Source organism: Prionailurus bengalensis, chromosome E1, assembly GCF_016509475.1.
Source record: "Prionailurus bengalensis isolate Pbe53 chromosome E1, Fcat_Pben_1.1_paternal_pri, whole genome shotgun sequence".
NCBI classification, from domain to species: domain Eukaryota; kingdom Metazoa; phylum Chordata; class Mammalia; order Carnivora; family Felidae; genus Prionailurus; species Prionailurus bengalensis.
This window is the reverse complement of record NC_057347.1, coordinates 56347451-56367197: the sequence shown is the minus strand read 5'-3', so window position 1 is coordinate 56367197 and position 19747 is coordinate 56347451. Positions and strand designations below refer to the sequence as shown.

The 19747-nt window shown below is 56.7% G+C and overlaps 1 protein-coding gene across 2 annotated transcripts in view; it reads right to left on the bottom strand.

Moving 5' to 3' along the window:
* MGAT5B (alpha-1,6-mannosylglycoprotein 6-beta-N-acetylglucosaminyltransferase B) overlaps positions 1-19747 on the bottom strand; it is a 71504-nt gene that overhangs the window by 19612 nt on the left and 32145 nt on the right. For both annotated transcript variants that reach the window (XM_043585679.1, XM_043585680.1), the window contains exons 9-10: positions 5357-5488; positions 3797-3930 (exon numbers count right to left, since the gene is read on the bottom strand). In XM_043585679.1, the coding sequence (XP_043441614.1) occupies positions 3797-3930; positions 5357-5488 (266 nt within the window). The remainder of the gene's footprint in view (positions 1-3796; positions 3931-5356; positions 5489-19747) is intronic.

The following is a 19747-nucleotide window of genomic DNA, read 5'->3' as shown; positions in this document are numbered from 1 at the left end:
GGCCCCAACAGCCAAAGTCCCTACGACAGTCTCCAGGGTCTGCCCCCGTGCCCCCCTCGGCAGGATCTCTCACTACCTCCTGGGACCCTGCCCGGTGTGCTCCCTCTCTCCGTGCATGCTTTGCCTACAAGACCCTGCCGAGAGGTCCCTCCTGGCCCTGGTCACTCTCTGTCCCTTACCCTGCACTTGCTGACCCAAACATGACATTATACATCAAATGGATCGTTTATCGGTGTCAGAATGTAAGCCCCGTGAGGGCAGGGGCTCTGCTCGGCTCACCTCGCTGTCCCCGGCACCTGGGAGGGGGAGCCTGGCGCGCTGGCTCATGAGCGCGTGGGCACATCCTGACTTCCCCCACCTCCAGCCGTTTCCTCTGCCTGGAGCGCCTTCTTCCCCTGATGTGGATGAGAAAATGCTCTCCGGCCTCAGGGCCCCACTCATATGCCACCTCCTCCTCTGGGCTCCGGTGCCCCTCTCTTTGCGGCCCCGCCCCCGTGGTTCTGCCTCTGCTACGGTACAGCCCACACTCTGACCTGCTCCCTTGTCCCCAGAACCCAGCGCACCCGGGGGCAGGGAATGCACTTCAGCCTCTCTCGCTGCTCCACGGTCGTGCTACTTAGCTCTGTCTGCCTCAGCACCCGTGCCACGGATTCGCAAGGCACAGGGTCCCTCCCATCGTGTTCAGGACCTTGGACAGAACATTTGTTGAGCCCAGTGACATCCACTCCGCCTTCCGGGGTGGCAGGGGCTGCGGCGAGCAGGTTGGCAGAGACCGCGCGTCCTCGATTTCCCAGAACAGCCCTGGCCCAAAGATGCCATTTCTTCATCCCGCGAGCGTGTTTTCACATTTTAGCATTTCTGACACGGAGCTGTATACTTCGATCCAATGTGTCGATTTCACATACTATTTCTACCCACAAACCGTCACAATCAATGTCTGGAGCATCGTAGAAGGAAAGGTTTCCTGCCTAAGTGCCCCCAGAAAGCTCGTGGATTCTTGGGTCTGAAACTCCAGCTGTAAGGAAGGGCCTTTGCTGACCCCAGGACAAAATGATCTTTCTTCTAGAGCTTCCGGAGCATAAGGAGGGGCCCCGGAAGCCTGGAGTTATTTCTGTGATGGTCAGGATGCGGGCAGCTCTCCTGTTTGAGGAGGCTCCACCCAGATTGGGAAGCGGGGGGTGGGGGGGGGGCCCAGGAGGACAGACCAGACCCTCTCTCCCCAGTTGGCCCGCCCAGCCCCATCTCCCTCCCTCTGGCCCCACCTGCTTCCCCCCACCGACACCCCAGGCCTCCCTCCTGATTGCCACTTCCTCCCTACTCACCCAGCCGAAGAATCCCCCATTCTACCAACCCTGCCCAGTTGGCAAACTAGTGGGACAGGGAAGTGTCCAATCAATTAGAGCAACAGAGACCAAGAGCCAAGAGCTCGTGGGGGCAGGGGCAAGGGTGAGCCCAGAGAGGCAGCCACCCTGGGGACACCGCCTGGCTAGATGCGGAAATGAGTCTGCTCATGAATTCTGCCCTGGACCCGCCAACTCTCTCTTCCTTTTTTGTTCTGTTTCTTTAATGTATTCACTCAATTAACATTTTCCGAGGACCTTGATAGGCTCCAGGGAGATAAATCAGTCCGTGGCCCCCCTTCTGAGCGGTTCATAATCTATCAGGGAGAGATCAGTGTATGAGCAAGTAACTCTAATATACTTCAATAAACGCTTTTGTAGAAATGGGTTTAAAAGTTATAAAAACAGGGGCGCCTGGGTGGCTCGGTCAGTCAGGTGTCCGACTTTGGCTCAGGTCACGACCTCACAGTTTGAGTTCAAGCCCCGCGTTGGGCTCTTGGAGCTTGGAGCCTGGAGCCTGCTTTGGATTCTGTGTCTCCCTCTCTCTCTAATCCTCCTCTGCTCGTGCTCTGTCTCTGTCTCTCGAAAATACATAATAAAACGTAACAAAAATTTTTTTAATTAATAAAATAAGTTATAAAAACAGGTGAATATATTGCACCCACATAAGATGAAAGAAATCAGTGGAAGTGATAATAAATAAAGGAGGCATTTGAGTTGGGGTTTTAGAGGATGAGTAGGAGTTCTCCAGGTTTGGAACTCCACATCCAGCGGGCCCCACCCCACATAAATCCTCCATTTTTTCAGTGTAGATTATTGCAGAAGCCTCTTAACCCATATCCTGCTTCCCCCTCTCCTCTACCTCTGCCCCTTACCACTATCCCCACCTCCTTTCCCTCCGGAGTCTGGTCCCCACAGAGCCATGTGGCCTCAGACCTCCGGGCCTCAGTTTCCTCCTCTGGGCTCCAAGGAACCATCCCACCTTCCCAACCTTCTGGGATCCAATCAAGCCATCACCTATGTGCCGAGAAATTGCATCTGCCACTAATGTGTCCTAGAACCTGGAGATGAAGACAAAAAAGGACCCTAAGCGCCCCAAAGAGGCGCATTAATTTGACAGACGAAATAAATAGCGGATACTTTACTTCTACTCAAGTTCCTGGGACCCTGCTCGGAACCTAGTTTGCTCTGAATTTAGACACAGCCTAACAAAGGTGCTTATCTGGCTTTCCAACCCAGAGCCTTCAAAGAGCCACAAATTAGCTGTGCAAGACGCTGCTGGAGGCAGCTACACTGACAACAATTAAATGTGACAGCTGATAGCTGCCCAATGAGGAGAAAAAGCACCACATCAAACAGTGACAGCAGAAGGGGCCACTTAGCAAGGGGACCCAGCTCTGCACGCCTCTGCCAACCCCAAAGGGCAGGCTCGTGCGCGCCAGAGCCAGAGAGAATTGACCCTTCGTTGTCAAGAAAAGATTAAATTATCTTCACCACGCTGCAGGTAAGAGGGCAGGTCAGCGTGTGTATATATTTTAGAGTCTCATTAAAAATAGCTCTAAGGCTGAGCTCTAACCACACTCCTTGCCTGGCACCCACTGTCAGAGGGTTTCCACAGGGACCCCAGGCCCCAGGGTTACTTCCCATTATCCCCAATGCTGGAGACTACTGGAACCTTCCAGAACCTTCCAGAACCTTCCACTTCTTTCCACATCTGCCTTCACTTCATCTGGTCCCTCCACTTAGAAGAGCCTGCCTGTCCTGCCCCTTCGCCACCCCCTAGAGCTCCCCAGTGCACTTTTGGCCTCTCTTTCAACGTTTATTTATTTTTGGGACAGAGAGAGACAGAGCATGAACGGGGGAGGGGCAGAGAGAGAGGGAGACACAGAATCGGAAACAGGCTCCAGGCTCTGAGCCATCAGCCCAGAGCCTGACGCGGGGCTCGAACTCACGGACCGCAAGATCGTGACCTGGCTGAAGTCGGACGCTTAACCGACTGCGCCACCCAGGCGCCCCTGGCCTCTCTTTCTACAAGGTCACTGAATCCTCGTTGTTCTGGAACGTGTGCTCAGCATCTCTCTGAGAGCAGCCTGTGATTCTGGAGGCAAAGGCCACTTCCTCCGTGTTGGAAAGGTCACCACGTTTCTCCCAAGCCAGGCTGGAAGCCCCCACCCCCGCCCTTCCCTCCAGGCTGCTCCCTCCGCGCTGCCTGCTCCCCAGACACCACAAGACACTTCCTGTCTGGGTCACACATTTGCTGAAGGGGGAACAAGGCTTTCCTGGGGCAGGCAGGTGCCTGGGCCTGCCCTGCTCCCACACTGGCCCAGGGGAGGAAAGCCAGGGAGGAATAGGGGACCCTGCTCCTCCCATGCATCCCTGAGAGCCACGAGGAGGCCCCAACTGCCCCTGACCGCCCCCCCCCTCCCACCACCACAGCCTGTGCCCGGGACACTCACGGAACATGGTCATGAACTGCTTGGGGTTGAGATTCCAGTAGCCCCAGTTGGTCCGGTATCCATGCAACGTGGCGTATTCCTCATGGTTGTATGCGGGTTCTGTCCCGAAGGTGTCAATGACCCGGATTCGGCATCTGCTCCCCGCCCCGGGGGTGGGGGGGGTGGGTACCAGGAACCAGGGTCAGCTACCTCCTGTGTCTCCCTGGGCTGGGTTGCCCCAGCAGGGGCACTGTAACCAGCCAGTGGCCGGGTGCTACTGCAACTGTGGTCAGAGCTTGGGCTCAGACACTACCTAGCTGTGTGACCCCAGGCAAGCGCCTTAACCTCTCTGGGTGAGCTCCACCATCGGTCAAGTGAGGATAACAAAAGCCCACCTGTCCCAGGGTTGTGTGAACCATAGGCCACTCAGTCAGGAACTGTTCGTTATTTCGGCTGCCCCAAGGGAGCCTAGTGGCAGGGGGGAGGGGGGGGTCCTGCTTGGTTGGGGGGGGGTCACCTGTAGGATTTGCACTTTCCTGAGCAGGGAGCAGCAGTCATTCGAGTACACAGCCCCCCTGCTCAGGAGCCTGACACCCCCAGGATGCGCCTGGCCTGCCTGGGCTGCGATGCAGAGGGCAGGGCCCGGGGGGACCAGCCACTACCATTATCCCGAATATTGGAGCCTACTGGAACCTTCCAGAACCGTCCAGTTCTTTCCACATCTGGGGAAGGCAATGCCAGCTTGGCCACTTCAGGTACACCTCCCAGCCGGGTGGAGGCTCTGTCTCGGCCCCAAAACCTCCCCCTCTGTCCGTCCCACCCCTGGGCGTGGGCACCGGAAGGAAACTGCTGAGACTCAGACACCCCTCCAGGAAGCTCCCTCACCCCGCTTCCTTCCCGGTGATCCAGAATTGTCCACAAACTGCTGAGGTCGGCACTATTCCCCCAGAGGAGGGGCCGGGGGTGGGAGGCAGCGGCACCGAGCGCATGAAGAACACGCATTAATAATAAAAGCAATAACAGTGCCTGTCACTTTTTTTTTCCCTAATAAAATCATGCGGGACAGTCAATGGGACTGGAGCAAATGTAATAAATAGCAGGGCTCTCGGTGCTAAATTAAACCCAGTATCCCGCTGGCTGCAGAGACGGGAGCTGGGAGCCGGAGCGACGGCATTGGCCTTCGCCCCAAACCCAGGGGAGTGGGGTGGAGGGAGGGCGGAGGAGGGGGTGCTGAGCCCCCACAAACCGAGGTCGTGGCCCCCCTGGAGTGTGCCACTCCATCTACTCCTCCCCGCGATTCGATTCCCCTGCCCACCCCATCCAGGTCACCTCTGAGCCCCGCCCCCAGGCTGCCCTGCAGCAGAGGGGCAGTGAAGGGAGCCCCCCACTCCGAGTATTAATTGAGGAAGCAGGGGGGCGGGGCAGAGCTCCTCCAAGAAGGCCAGTGGTTGGGGGAGGGGAGACAGAGGCAGGGCGGGGCTTCCCCCGACCGACCGCGACCGACCGACCGCGTGGTCCAGGGACAAGGCAGTCCCCCCACCCTGGGGCCAGTGTCGGCACCACCCGCCGGAGCTCGCCCACCTGTACTTCCTGAAGGATAATCCCATATGCTGCTTCATCTGCTGCAGGCCGTGGTAGTCGGTGTAGATGAGGTCAAAAGGCAGGGGCATGGTGAGCGGGCAGTTCCCCCGGCCTGGCGGCACCCCTAAGTTACTGAGAGAAGAGCCCCTCAGAGCCTGAGCCCCAAGAGGGGCCCACAGGCAGCAGACCCCCACCTTCCCAACCAGCCTGGAGTCTGGGGCACCTGGACCACCCCCCCCAAGTTCTTACAGCCCAGGATAAGCACAGGGGGAGGGGGGCACCGTAAAGGAAAGCGAAGCTGGCACATGAGCGCTGGCAGACTTGGAAAGGAAGTGAACGGGGTGGCCATGTCCAGTCGTGTAAGTTTTCCACTGCCCAAGAGACCTCAACGAGAGGAAACAGGACTGAGATCCAACCCCGGGCTAGCTTGCCAGGCTGTGCCCCTCACCTGGGCCGCTTGCCACTCGGAAGGGGCACCTTTTGTTGATTTGCACAAATGTGCTCCCCGCAGGCCTGCGCCCGCCCAGAGGGGGCACCTTTATCTAGCGTTCACAAATCGCCATCAATGCCCACTATGGTCCTCAAGGTGTCTTCCGTGTTTGGAGCAGAAGGCCCTGCCTCAGAAGATAGAATTCAGCTCTGCTGACTGGCTCCTGGCCCACAGAGATGCCCAGGCCTGCCCCCCCAGGGTCACCCAGCCTGCTAGATCATTTACACAGAAGCTTTCCTCTGGTGACCCAGTGCCAGAGCCTTTGGGTCATGTCACTGGAGCCCGGAGGACACGGCCACAGCCGCCCGTGTAAAATCTTGGCATTGGACTTCCCTGCCCACCACGTGGGAGCCCCGGCTCAGCCTGAAAACCCACCCCCCTGCAGGGGACAAGGAGGCATTTAGATCGCTCATTCAGTAAGTCTGTACTGAGCCCCTGAGCCAAGCCTGGCGTGGAAAAGCCCCGCTTTCTGTGGGGACCCCACAGCAGCCACCCACCTCCCCTGGAGTCCCACCTCCCTTGGATGCGTGGTCCAGGAGACCTCCCAGTGAGCCCCTTCAGGGATCCACATGAAGAGCAGACTCAGGCAGGGTAGGGGAGGAGCTTTGACAAGGTCACGGCTCATCGATGGCAAAAGGCCACGGCTGATGAGCTCTCTGGGCACATCTCGGGCTCCTAGAGCCAATTCAAGCCAGGTGGAAAAGTACCAGCCTGGACGTCTTTGCGTTCTCTTTGCTCATGCTCTGCCGGCCACCATCAGAAGCTGGGGAGCGGGGCGCTGCGTACGTTGTCCCCAGCGTACGTTGTCCCCTGCGCACACTGACAGAAGCTGCGCCTTTTCAATGCCGTTTATGGTAACTGATGACAAGGCCGTGATGGAAAGGTGTCAGGGGAGGCTGTGTGTGATGGGGATTGGGGACATCAGGGGTCGGCTGTGCCCTGCAGAAAAGGGCAGCAGGAGGCGGGGTGGGGGGGGGGTCTTTCCCTGTGCCTGCTCCCCACCAGCCGGTGCACCCCAGCCTCACCCAGCTTCCCCTGCGAAGCGTCGAGAGGAGAATGCAAAAATCGAACACCCAGTGTCTGTCTCATTTCTTATCTATATACGTAACAGTGGCCGAGGGTCCCCTCCCCGACTCGACCGGCTCCCGTGTGACTCCCCTCTCCACCTGGACCACCACACGGGACTCTCAAGCCCAGGACTTCTAAGGCAGGGCAGCCTTCGTCAGCTTTTGCCGTGGTTGTTGAAATAACCCAGAATGAGCACAGACCGCAGGGGTCTGGAGCCATCACAGGAAACGGCTCCCACAGCCTGGAGACTTCATGAAATATTTGGTGGTATTTTTACGTGGGGAGCAGATTTTCGCCTTCTACTCCCCAGGATACCTCTGTCGTTTCCTTTCAAGCATGGGCTTTCTCTCGCCCTCTGCTCCCCCCCAAAAAAACTCCTCCAGTAAAACTGATGCCCCAGAAAGAAGCATCATTTTTGTGCCGGGCTGCAGCAGCTACCTAGAGAGAGACACCACCTCCCTCCCCCGATTCCCTGCGCTCAATGGGGAGCCACGGACAGAAGGACAAGACGACGAACCCCCTCTCCCTTCCTTGCAGAAACCAGGAAGGGGGTGGCTTCTCCTCCGCCGGGAATCGGGGCCTGGGAAAGTCAATTAACAACCCTAAAGTACAAACTGTAGGTGGGTCCGGTCGCTGCTACGGGCACCGTAAGAGGATTACTTCCCCACGTTACATTTGTGGTTGGTTTCTAGGCAACGTGTCCCTCTGTGGCCACGCGTGGTGCCAACAAAGTCACGGGGGCTTCCTTTGGTTGCCCGAACCCCGACCACAGCGGTGGCCCCTGCCCCAAACACCATGGCCGCCGAGAGGCCAGCTGAGCCGCACACAGCTCTGCCCGGGGGGAATGGCTCCGCACTGACGTTCTAAGGCACGAGCCCTCATCATCTTTGTCCCTTGACGGGGCTGACATTTTGAACAAGGAACCATTCTGCACGGTCGCAGCTTATTAATTCATTTAAATCCTTTCATCTGGGAGATCAGACTCATTCTTCTCCTGCTCCCCTCTTTCTAGGCTAGGAAAACAGAGAGGTTTAGTAATTTAGCCAGGGTTGCACAGCCAGGAGGCTGTGAAGCTGGGACTGGGACCCAGGCAGTGGGGCTCCAGAGCCCTCCCCATCCCCCACACACTCCCACCCGCTAAGCTCTCCTGTGTCTCCAGCACGGTGGCGGATGGTTGGACCACAACGACATCCCCGAAACCCGAGCCCCGGCTGCCAGCAGAGATTGGGCTCCAGTCCCAGTTCTGTTGCTAACCTCGGGGGAGTCATAAGCCTCTAGGAATTTCGTTTTTCTCCTCGGGGAAAAGACAAATAAAAATGCCTCCCTCCCAGGGTTCCTGGTAGGATCAACCGAGGCGCGGTGAGTGAGCGTTCTGCTACGGACCGTTTCTTCTTGTCAGCATCCGCCTTCTGCACTTGTGGGTCCGGCAACTCCTTCCTGAACCACACACAACCCCCTCGCTCAAGGCCCGTCGTTTCTCACCTCGCATCTTGAGGTCATCTCCTCTCTGCTCAGTGTCCCTCCAGTCTTGTCTTTCCACACTGTAAAGCTGGCTCCAATCCCTCCCAGAAGACTTCTTGCTTCTCAGCCCTTGCGTCCTCCTCCTCCAGGAAGTCTTCCTTGGATGCCGCGCCCCTGTGCTCCCCCACCCCTTGCTTCAACCCCCGCCACTCTGCACTGTCCTGAGTCACCTCCTTCCAACCGGGCCCGTGAGGATAGGCCCAGGCATCTTTGAAAGCCCAGAGCTGGGACAGCATCTGGCCCGATAAGCCCCTGCTGTGTTCAGGAACGAATAAACAAGCCATTGAATCCGGTGAACCCTTAGGCTGAAAATTTGGCCAAGGAAAGTCTGTCTGGAGAGAGGTGCCGGGTGAGGGGAGACAGGTGTCTCAGAGGGGTAAGAAACACCCTGCTCTTCTGAGGAATGAGCAAGTGTCCTGGGACACCCCGGGACCCACACTAGTGGACCTCTGTGCCCTGCAAGTGTGCAAGCCATCCCGCAGGAAGGAGAGGAAGAGAGACAAGCTGGCCCAGAGACTGCAGACCGCCTCCCAGGAGGAGTTAACGCGGGCCGCTCCGTCTCCCCGGCCCTTTCTAGAAAACAAGAGTTTTCGATTTAAAGAGACTTCACTGGAGATAAGTGTGGCTGCTCATTGCTCTGGTCACAGGGACTCAGAGCCCGCCCGGAGGACGGCGGAGAGGGTCAGCCCCGCCTGGGGGTTGGGGGAGGACTGTAGTTTCATCACTTGTCAGTTAAGTTCGCCTTTATGGGCAATTTTATGCTACGTGGTTGGTCGGAGCAAGGGTTAGTCGGTTGGGGGAGCACAGGGGCGGGGCATCCAAGGAAGACTTCCTGGAGGAGGAGGACGCAAGGGCCGGGAAGCGAGAAGTCTTCTGGGAGGGACTGGAACCGGGTTTACAGTGTAGAAAGATCTCTCTAGAATAGAGACAAGACTGGAGGGACACTGAGCGGCGAGGAATTGAAAACCGCTGCCCCCTCACAGCCTTTCAGCCAAAGGTGCCCACGGAGGCTCGGCCGGGCAACGCCACCTTCCACGCGGGCTCCTCGAAAGGCGCCTGCCCAGATGTTTCCTCGTTTCCAATGCAAGTTCCCGATTCCTCTTCGGACTTTTAGCCCGGGGCTGTGTCGGGGGTGGGGTGGCTGAGGGGAGGTCGAGGAGCCTCCCCACCCCCAGTGCACCCGTGGGGTCCCCCCCGACCCGGGTCAGTCTATTAGGGGAGGCAGCACCTCTCCATGGAGGGACACGACACCATCCCCTCAGCACCTCTGGTCCGCACACTACCGTCCACAGTGCTTCGGGAGGATGGGGGAGTCTACACAGAATTGCCCAACTGGGTGCCTGGATTATATTTCTAAATGGCCCCGGGGCCACCTGAGCCGGGAGCCTGGATACCGGATGAAAGGGGCACAGGGATCAAGGAATGGAGCTTTTCCAAGGCTCGCCTGGTGATCCTGGGGCCCCCACACCCAAGCCGAATTAATCCACCCTGCAGGGGGGAGGGCGGTGGAGGGGTCAGGGTTTAATGGGGACAGAATTTCAGTTTGGGGAAACGAAAAAGTCCTGGGAAGGGATAGCAGTAATGGCCGTATAGCCTTGTGAACGCACGTAATACTGAACCATATACTTCAAAATGGTTAGGAGAGCAAATTTTGTTATGTGTATTCTACTATAATTAAACCGTTCACACTCAAGGGACCACGCGTGCCCAGCCCCACAAGGACGTGCCGGGCCCTCTGCCTCCCAGAGGTGCCCGTGTCCCCACCTTCCCCAGCTCCCCCGGACTCCCAGCTGGCTGTAAGGCAGGGGTGCAGCACATATTCGCAGGAGGGGAGACTCAGTAGGCGAAACAGAGGGGCCGGGGCGGGGGTGGGGGTGGAAACAATCTATGCCCAATTGAAAAAAAAAAAAAAAATCCTCAGCTGGGAATCGAAATGCTGAGCTCTGGCTCCGTGGAAAGCGCTCCTGGGTGTGAGCTCCAGCGCCAACGTGCCCGGTGACCTTGCACAGACCTCAGATCGTCCTGGCGTCCGCCCCCGGTCCCAGAACGTGGTGCCCGGACTGATCTCCACGATCCCTTCTGGGCTAAAAATTCTCTGGTTTTATTTCTCCCTGTGCCTTTGGTCTGTGGCTGGAAATAATCTCTCCAGGTAGTGCTTACATTCTGGAACAGACTATCCTCCCTCCCTCTCTTCTCTGTGTGGGAAGGACCTAATTAAAAAGAATTCTCACCAAGTGCTCAGAGATCTTTGGCTCCTGGTGCTAGGCGCATGCAGGTAACTTCTGCTTTTCCAGACCCATCTCATTGCTGGGAGCACACCGGCCGGGGCCGCCCAGGACTGTTCCGCCTCCCAGGGGACCTGCGATCCCTCCTACCCCATCCAGTACCCGCCTCCTGGGCACTATGGTGTTGCCCCCCCGTCTCTCTAGGTCTAGGTCCACGGCCTGTTTCTAGGGCAGGCCCCTGCCTCTTCCCAAGAGCAAAGGAGGCAGAGAGAAAGGACCCCGGAGAGTTAACAGGACATCGACTGAACTGCTTTAGAAGGGAGGTCAGGACCACCAAAGAGAAAGAATTCTATTGTTCTGCGGCGTTTTCTTCTCTGGCCCAGGACCGGCTCAAGAGCAGCTAGAACTAAAGGCAGAAAAGGAGCAAGGGCCAGAAGGTTCTAAAAGAGAAACACAGGAAGCAGCAACCCCCGCCCCGCCCCCCGCCCTGGGCATTAGGACCACTGTCCAGAGCTGATGCTTTCGTCCCCGGCACGACTTCCTATTTAAGCGAACAGCTAAGAATAGTGCCACCGCTCCCAGGAGAGCGGGATGAAACCACGGATTCCTTCCTCCAGTTCCCGGGGGGTCAGAACAGGAACACGTCACACGTCCCTCTGGCTGTTCCCTGCCTCCTTCCTTGCAGACAGGCCCCAATTTATATAACGAATGTCTGTCTGTAAACGCACAAAGCAAGCGTCTCTCGTCTAAGCTGTGCCTTAAAGGTAGCGGTGGTTCCCAGGCCCGGCGCAGGTTATAACCACTGAGATTCCCGGATGCCCAGGCCCAGAGGGGCTGCCTCATCACTCCGGGGTGGGGCCGGGCTTTGGGATGTTGGGTTCCTGGTCCCCGGGGTGATTCTCGTGCGCCAGGGGCTCTCGCGATCCTATCCGGTTCCACAAAGCTTTTTCGGGGGCCTTGAGGGCACAAGATGGGTAAGCCGCTGTTCTCAACACGGTTAGCACAAACCCCGTGGGAGACGTGGGTTGAAGGAGAGACGAGGTCCCGGGGCGCTGCACGTGCACGGCCAGGGGCCCTGGGTCATTGGGGAATAGCTTGGGAAAGACGAGTCCGGCTCCCAGGAAAAGGCCTCCCTTTCACCTAAGCTCCTTTAGGAGCTCAGAGAAAGCCGGAAGGACCACAGGGGGTCATTTGTACCACACTACACTTCTGCCGGCTTCTGCGGGAATAAACGAGTCCCAGGCCGGCCGAGCCCCGGTTCTGAGGCCGGAGCAGCGGGGTTTCCTCCATTCGGTGGGGGCTTCAGCCTCCACTGCCCACCTACTCGCTCTCCAGCCGCCACATGACAAGATCTCCTCTGTCTCTGTACTTGGTATGGAGAGGACACTGGACCCCACCTCCCTTTACGAGAACCCGGGGCCCCCAGGCTAGGCTTCCTCCCAGGAACAAATCTCGCCTTGTTCACGAGCCTCAGGAGGCAGCCTCTGCCTCATTTCTCACCTCACTCCCCGCGGCCCTGCCCACGCCACCGGGGTTGCACGGACCTTGCCTGAGAGCCTGCAATTTCCTTTCAAGGTCTCCTCCTTTGCGGCCCTCTGGCCCAGCGGGGACCAGGCCGGAGCTGGGAAAGGTGACTCAGCCGCTGCATGCGTGCGGTCAGGTTTATCAGCCCGTGTCGAGAGTCGGTCAGATTCGTAAGAAACAGACTCCCACTCCCTGTGGCTCAATGCAGCACAGAGCGGGAGGCGTGGGCGGCCCTTGTAAGCAACCGTCTCTCCTGGACCCTGAGGAAGGATGCAGGGCGGAGGCCAGCGCGGCTCAGGGCTCCGCGGCAGAGGTCCCCCACCTTGCATGGCGCTCAGCGGCACTGACCCTGTCCCACCGCACCGGAGATTAAAATGCCTCGTTGGAATCCAAGGAAAGGGAAGGGAACAGGAGAGGGGAGAGCGGATGGAGTTTCTTTAGCAGAGATTAATCGTCTGCCTCTCAAGCCTCCGCGAGGAACGGGCAGCAAAGAGAAACAGCCACTGTTTACAGGAGTCCGATAAGTGCCAAACAGATGCCAAATGGGCTCGCCCTTCCCGTTTCTAATTTACGTACTTTATACGTTATAAAATGTCTCAAGCATCTGGAAGATTCTAGAAAATAATATAACGATACGACAAATCCTTCTATTCCCACTTCCCAGCCTTGTCAAGTCGTCACATTTTGCCACCTTTGGTTCAAATCTGTCCCCACCCCCCCCCCACCCCCGCCCAGGGGATAACACGCTGCAAATCCGTGTGGAGCCCGGGGGTGTGTCTGTCTTGTCCACTGTCCTCACATATCCTGCCGTCCACCTCACCCCCTGCCACCTCCTGCTCTCTCCCCCTTCCTCGGGGGGCCATCCCCGGGGGCCACCAGGCACCATACTATCCCTATCCTGTGTCTTCAACTGCTCCCTTTTCGGGCTCCGTCGCACGAGCACTTAAACGTGCCTATGCTCGGGGCGCCTGGGTGGCGCAGTCGGTTAAGCGTCCGACTTCAGCCAGGTCACGATCTCGCGGTCCGTGAGTTCGAGCCCCGCGTCGGGCTCTGGGCTGATGGCTCAGAGCCTGGAGCCTGCTTCCGATTCTGTCTCCCTTTCTCTCTGCCCCTCCCCCGTTCATGCTCTGTCTCTCTCTGTCCCAAAAATAAAATAAAAAAACGTTGAAAAAAAAACAAATTTTAAAAAAAAAAACGTGCCTATGCTCTCCCACCTCGAGAGGTAAGCGAGCAGACCTCCCGTTACGGGGTGAATCGTGTTCCCCCAAGAGGTGTTGAAGTCCTAACCACCCCCCCTCCCCGGTACCCAGGAATGTGACCTCATTTGCAAACAGGGTCTTTGCGGATGATCGAGGGAGGGACGTTAGGGTTGGGCCCTAATTCGACATGAGAATTTGGACACAGAGACAGACACACACGGCGGGGAAGGCGGCGTGAAGGCACAGGAGGAGACGGTCACCTGCGAGCTGAGGCACACCTGAGGCCACCAGAAGGTGGCCGAGTCCCGACGCAGGTTCTCACAGCCTCGGAAGGAGCCGGCCCACTGGCCCCGGGACTTCCACAACCGGGGCGCCGTGGCCTCCACCACCGTGACACAGTGAGTCACCCAGTTTCGCAACGCTTTGTTTTGGGAGCCCCCAGGGAAGCTGCGATTCTGCTGTCGCCTGCCTCCTGGCCTCTCCTCCCCTCGCAGCGAGGCTCCTCCAAGAGGCTTCATGTCTGCTTCCTCACCAGCCCCCTCCTCCTCCAACCCACCCACGTCTGCCGTTCATCCCCACAACTCAACCAACTGGGTCTTTGTAGGGTCAACAAGGACGTCCACGCGGCCAAATTCAGTCTCCTTCTCACTTTCGGTGAGCATCTCACATCACTGGCCACACCCTCCTTCTAGAAACATCTTCTTTCTCTATTGGTGCCCATGGCCCCAGACCCTCCCGGCCACTCCTCAATCTCCTCTGGCAGCACGTCTTTCTCCAAGAGGACTTTCGCTGTTACTGTTCCTTAAGGCTTTGTGCTCAGGCCTTTCCTCCCATCACTTGGCAGGGGACGGTAGAACCCTCCACCCGGTGGCTGCTTTGAGCCCGGTGGCTGCTAGTTCGGCCTAGTTCAGGCCAGTCTGAGCCAGTCACGGCCAGTCACGCCCTGAGGCCTGCCTCACCTGGCTCCCAGAGTGTTGGGCCGCGCGAGGGGGGCCGAGATGTGGCCCCCGCCTCCCTCCTTCTCTGGGGATCCTCCCCGGTATTTCCCTGGACCAACGCTGCTCCAACAAAAAGGCCAGGAGACTGATTTCCACGGGGTCCCCGTGCTTGACGGCCGAGAGTTTTCCCTTCTTCTCCTTATTTAAACATTCTCCTCTCAAGCTTTCATCATTTGCCAGTTAAGTCAACTAATTTTCTACTAAACCCAATTTCACTCATGGATGGAGGAAGAGCTCAGCAATTTTCCCCCATGCCATGTACTATTAATGGTGCTTGAAATTATGCAAATAAAATTAATGAGCACCGCCGATTCTGGGCAGGCAGGGAGGGAAAGGCTTAATTTAAAATGCCCACTGTGGGGGCGCCTGGGTGGCTCCGTCGGTTGAGCGTGGGACTCCTGATCTAGGCTCAAGTCATGATCTCACGGTTGGTGGGTTCAAGCCCGGCGTGGATCCCTGCGTGGGGCTCTGCACTTTCGGTGCAGAGCCTGCTTGGGATCCTCTCTTCCCCTCTCTCTGCCCCTCCCCTGCTCCCTCGCTCTCACTCTCAAAGTAAATAAATAAACTTAAATAAGGAAAGAAATAAAATATGGGGCGCCTGGGTGGCTCCGTCGGTTAAGCGGCCAACTTCGGCTCAGGTCATGAGCTCACGGTTGGTGGGTTCCAGCCCTGTGTCGGGCTCCGGCCTGGAGCCTGCTCTGGATTCTGTGTCTCCTCTTTCTCTCTCTCGGCCCCTCCCCTGCTTGTTTGCACTCTCTCTCTCTCTCTCTCTCAAACAAATAAATAATAAATAAATAAATAAAATGCGCACTGTGCACGGGGCATTCACCCGGGATGAGTCGGGGCGTGGCCAGCTGGAGGCTCTGGGCCCGCCTCTCCTTCCCTGGTGCGCAGTGGGCGTGGCCAGGGCCGTTCATGCGCGCGCCGCTGGGCGCACTGTTCTCGCCCCGCCACCAGCAGCAAAGCCAGATGTGGACTCTGTGCATTGCCCCCAAACATCACTCCAGTGAGCTGGTTAATTAAAACACCAAAACGCGAGAAGCAGAGAAAGGCGGCTCATCCGTCCAGCCTTGCGGCTCAGTCAGTGGCCAAGACATCTGCCACGAACATCTGTGAGCGAACCACGGCATCTTCGTCCCACTGCCCTCCCCGCACCGGCCCTTTAGCCAGACCGGGGAGACGTTTCTGCCACAGGAGCCGAGCTGTGGCTCAGGATCCGGATTGCCTTCACATCTCACTGACCTATTTTCAAGTCAACCTGGTGCTGCCTGCAGGGAACGGCTCCCTCCCGGATGATTCTCAGGACCCACAGCAACGCCGTGAGTGCATTCAATGGGATCTCTGCCCTCGACCCCTTGCCAGGCCCAAGTGCTCACCGTCTTGTTATGAGTTGCACCGTGTCCCCCCAAAATTCATGCTGGCCTTCTAACCCCTACTAACTCGGAATGTGCCTTTATTTGGAGACAGGGCCTTTGAAGAGGTAGTCAAGTTGAAATAAGGCCATTAGGATGGGTCCTAATCCAATAGGAAAGGTGTCCGTGTAAGAGGGAGAGATTTGGACACAGACATACAGAGAAAAGGCCACATGAAAATGAAAGCAGAGCTCGGGGTGACGCTTCACCAGCCAATGAGCGCCAGAGATCCTCAGCAAACCGCCAGTGGCCCCGGGAGAGGTCTGTGACAGATTCTCCCTCACAGCCTCAGAAGGAACAGCCCTGTTCACATCTTGATCTAGGACCTCTCCAGAACTGAGAAACAACAGCTTGCCGTTGTCGAAGCCACTCAGTCTGTGGGGCTCTGTCACGGCAAATACGCAGCTGTGTCTACATCCCCGCCGGAAGGAAAGGCCTGCATTTAGGTAGCGTTGGGTGGTCTTGGCAGAATGAGCTTCGGGAGCTCACAGCCCTGGCCCGCATCTGTCACGGGAGAAAAGTATATCCAAGAGAGGGCATGGGGCACAGTACCTGCCAGGTCAGCAGGCTCCCACCTGGAGGCGTGACAGGCCCCACTGTCTGGGCCACTTCCAAGGGATGCCTCCTTGGCCCACCCCTGCCACCAAGCATAGCGTGGGTGCTCTGGGGAGGAATCCAGGCCCTCGGGACCTACACTGGAGACACAGAGGGCAGTTCTCGTGAACAAGTCATGAAGGCCGGCTCGCACATTCTACAAAGTCCCAATCCCACAGCAGCCCAGACTGCGGGGGTGGGGGGCTCCAGGGGGGGCTTACAAAAACCACAGCCTCAATGTTTCCATTTCTCGACCTTCACTCCTCATTAGATCATCTGGGGAGCTTGGGAAATATAATAATGACACCCACCCCAGACCGATTAAATAGAGACACCAAGAGTGGGGCCCAAATGTTAGTATGTTTGCAGCCGGTGACAGGGCCGGGGGGCGGGTGGGGGGTAAGAATCCCCACCTGAGATGTATTCCGACCACAGCTGATGCTGTTAATTTTGTAGACATAACCGGATTATGTCTCCTGGAGATGATAGTTGTTTTTTTTTTTTTTTTATTCCTTTAGCTGTTTTGGAATTGTTTCTGATAACAGATTTAGAAAACCCCTTCATGAGACTGTTCCCTGAGGTGTCTGGGCTGTTGACACAACTCTGCCCTGAGCAAGAGCTTCTGCTCACACCTACCTCCCACGGGCGACCGAGGACAGAGCTATCTGGGCACAGCCTCGGGCCTGCCCATTTAACAAACTGCAAATCAGGAATGGAGCAACCTTTCCCTGGAGCCCCTGTTCCTGGGAATTTCAGATCCACAGGAGCCTGGCAGGAGGGGATGTGTTGGCGGAAGATATGGAGCGCCTGTGGGGCGTGTGAGTGTGTGTGTGTGTGTGTGTGTGTGTGCTTGCACATGTGTTTGCCTGTGTGTGGGTATGTGTAGGGATAGACATGTACGTGTGCATGCATGAGGTATGCACAGGGGCCTCACGCATGTGCACACACACGCACATGGGCATGCATATACGGTTATGCGCTGGGGCACGCGTGCATGGGCACACGTGGGCATCATGTGGGCGCACGCATGTAGTGAACGAGCTGGCAGTAGGAGGTATTTCAGACCTTGGTACCTTACACAAGCGCCTCACTTTCAAGGCCTCCTGAGTGCAGTGAACCCCACCTGCATCGCGCTGGCCCTGGGATAAGCAATGCCAATAACTACAGGCTCAGTGCCAGGCCCGAGAAGTGGCCAGAGGAGGAAGTGCTCTGGGCAGGTAAGGACTCAGGGTGAAGGTTGAGAGAGAAGACAGCTCAGCCCAGGTTGAGAAGCAGAGTAACTGAGGTAAATTCCTATCTCTTACGCAGACTTGTCAAATACCTTCTCTCCCCTGGGGGGATGATTCGCTCAGGGTGGTTGATAGGCTGTCACAAACGCCTGGGAGAGGCCTGCCCATTCCCTCAGGGAGCAGTAAAGGAAGGAAGTTCTCATGTCTCTGGCCCCAGAAGAGGCAGGGAGGAATCAAGCTGAACCCCATCTGATAAACGTGAATTCATCTAACCTTGAGGCAGGTCAAGGTGTCAGTAATGCTGATAGGATGCTTCACACTCACAGGGGACTTTGTGTGTGGCAGAGCCTGGGATGAGGGGTCCGGACAGCCCTCACCCCCTGGATTCTTCCCACTGTATCTTAGGGTCTCTGATGACCGAGGGGATGAGGGCCCCTAGACCCTTGCTTGCTGCTCTGCCCAAGGCAGGTCTGGCTTGTGGCTAACCACAACCCCTGCTTGTGCCATCCACAAACTGCCCAAGACTTCTTTGACTTTGCAGACACAGGCTCCCTTTTCTCTTTTCTTCACCTCACCCCCACCCTATCTGGCTTTCCTGCAGGAAGCTTCCAGGCCAGGCAAAGATGCCTCTTTTCATCATTTGCAAAAACATTAGCAGCATTTTGCTCCACAGTGTTGATGCATCTGAGTCCTCTGTTCAGAGGGAGCTGGAGGTGAGCAGCAGTGTGTGCTGGCGGGTGGTGAGTGGGCACACTCAGCTCTGAAGAGCCCTGCACAATGTGAACAGCTTGGTCTGACAACAAAGTGCCACCAGGGTGAGAGTCAGAGTGAGGGACATGCTGGTTCCCTCTCCCAGTGCTGAGGAGCTAGTCTGCAGGTTCAGCACCAGCACTCAGGGACAGCTCCCTGACCAGTTCCTTCCCACTCTGGTGACCGACCTCCTGCAAGATTTTGGCAGGGGCTGGGGGTAGCGGGGTTGAGGGGTAGGGGATGTGCTACTCCCAGGTGACAACTCCTCCCCCAGAACCTGCTGCCCCCAACCTGGGATTGTGTTTCCCAGTGCTGCCACACCATACAGCCCCCTCATTAGTCCCTGTCATCTTCTTTCTTCCCCCTTCAAAGTGAACCCTTATAGGTATTGTTCCTCTCTGAAGACACTTCACCTTCCCTAGGCCTACTGCAGACAAGTGCATCGGTCTAAAACAGTGATTCCAGCAGTGAATCACAAGCCACAGGAATAAAAACCTTCAAGCCACTAGGTCATTTAGTGGCCTCCCAGCACAACCTGGTGTCAGCCTCCTTCTCCCCGTAATCCTCCATCCATAGAGCTGGTCCGAGTACCACCCTCCGATCAAGGTCACACGGAGCCCTACTCGAGTTCCTGGCAGACTCCAAGTTCAGGGGAAAACTGAGAGGATGAGTAGCTGCCCAAACCACGCTGACCTAAGATTGTCTATGGCTTTGTCCCCGCCAGTATCCTCCGCTCTCCAATGCTCCTGTGCTATAGAGCATCAGCATTTGTGGCCAGGACAAAGTGCTGATCAGAGACATCCAGAACCAACAGACCATCAAGATGGCGGGCAAGTTCTGGACAGGAATCACACGTTAGCTTGAAAACCACCTCAGAGTAAGTTAATGGGCTGATGAAGGAAAGCCGACGTGTAGCAACAACTCTGAGGCCTTCCTTAGTCATGCCCTGGGGCCAAGTTAGAACAGTCTCATCCAAATACCAATGAGAAAGAGGAAGAAAAAAATCCAACCATAAATCCCTAACCATAAAGAGAAAAAGATTGATGCTTTTGATTACATTAAATTAAGGCTTTCTGTTCCTTGGGGGGAAAAAAAGAAAAAATGACAGAGACAAGCCACAAATTTGGAGAAGATTTTTAAACAGATATAACTCACACAGGATTTATACCCACAATATACAAAGAACTCCGACAACTCAATAAGGAAAAGATAAACAACCCAGCAGAAAGGTGAGCAAATAACATGTGTGGGCATTTCATCAAGGAGAAAGAAGGACCAACTTATGACAGAATGCTCGGCCTCATTAGTTGTCACGGAAATGCAAGTTAAGAACATAACAAAATATTATGATACCACTCAACACCACCCTCAGTTAGGAAGT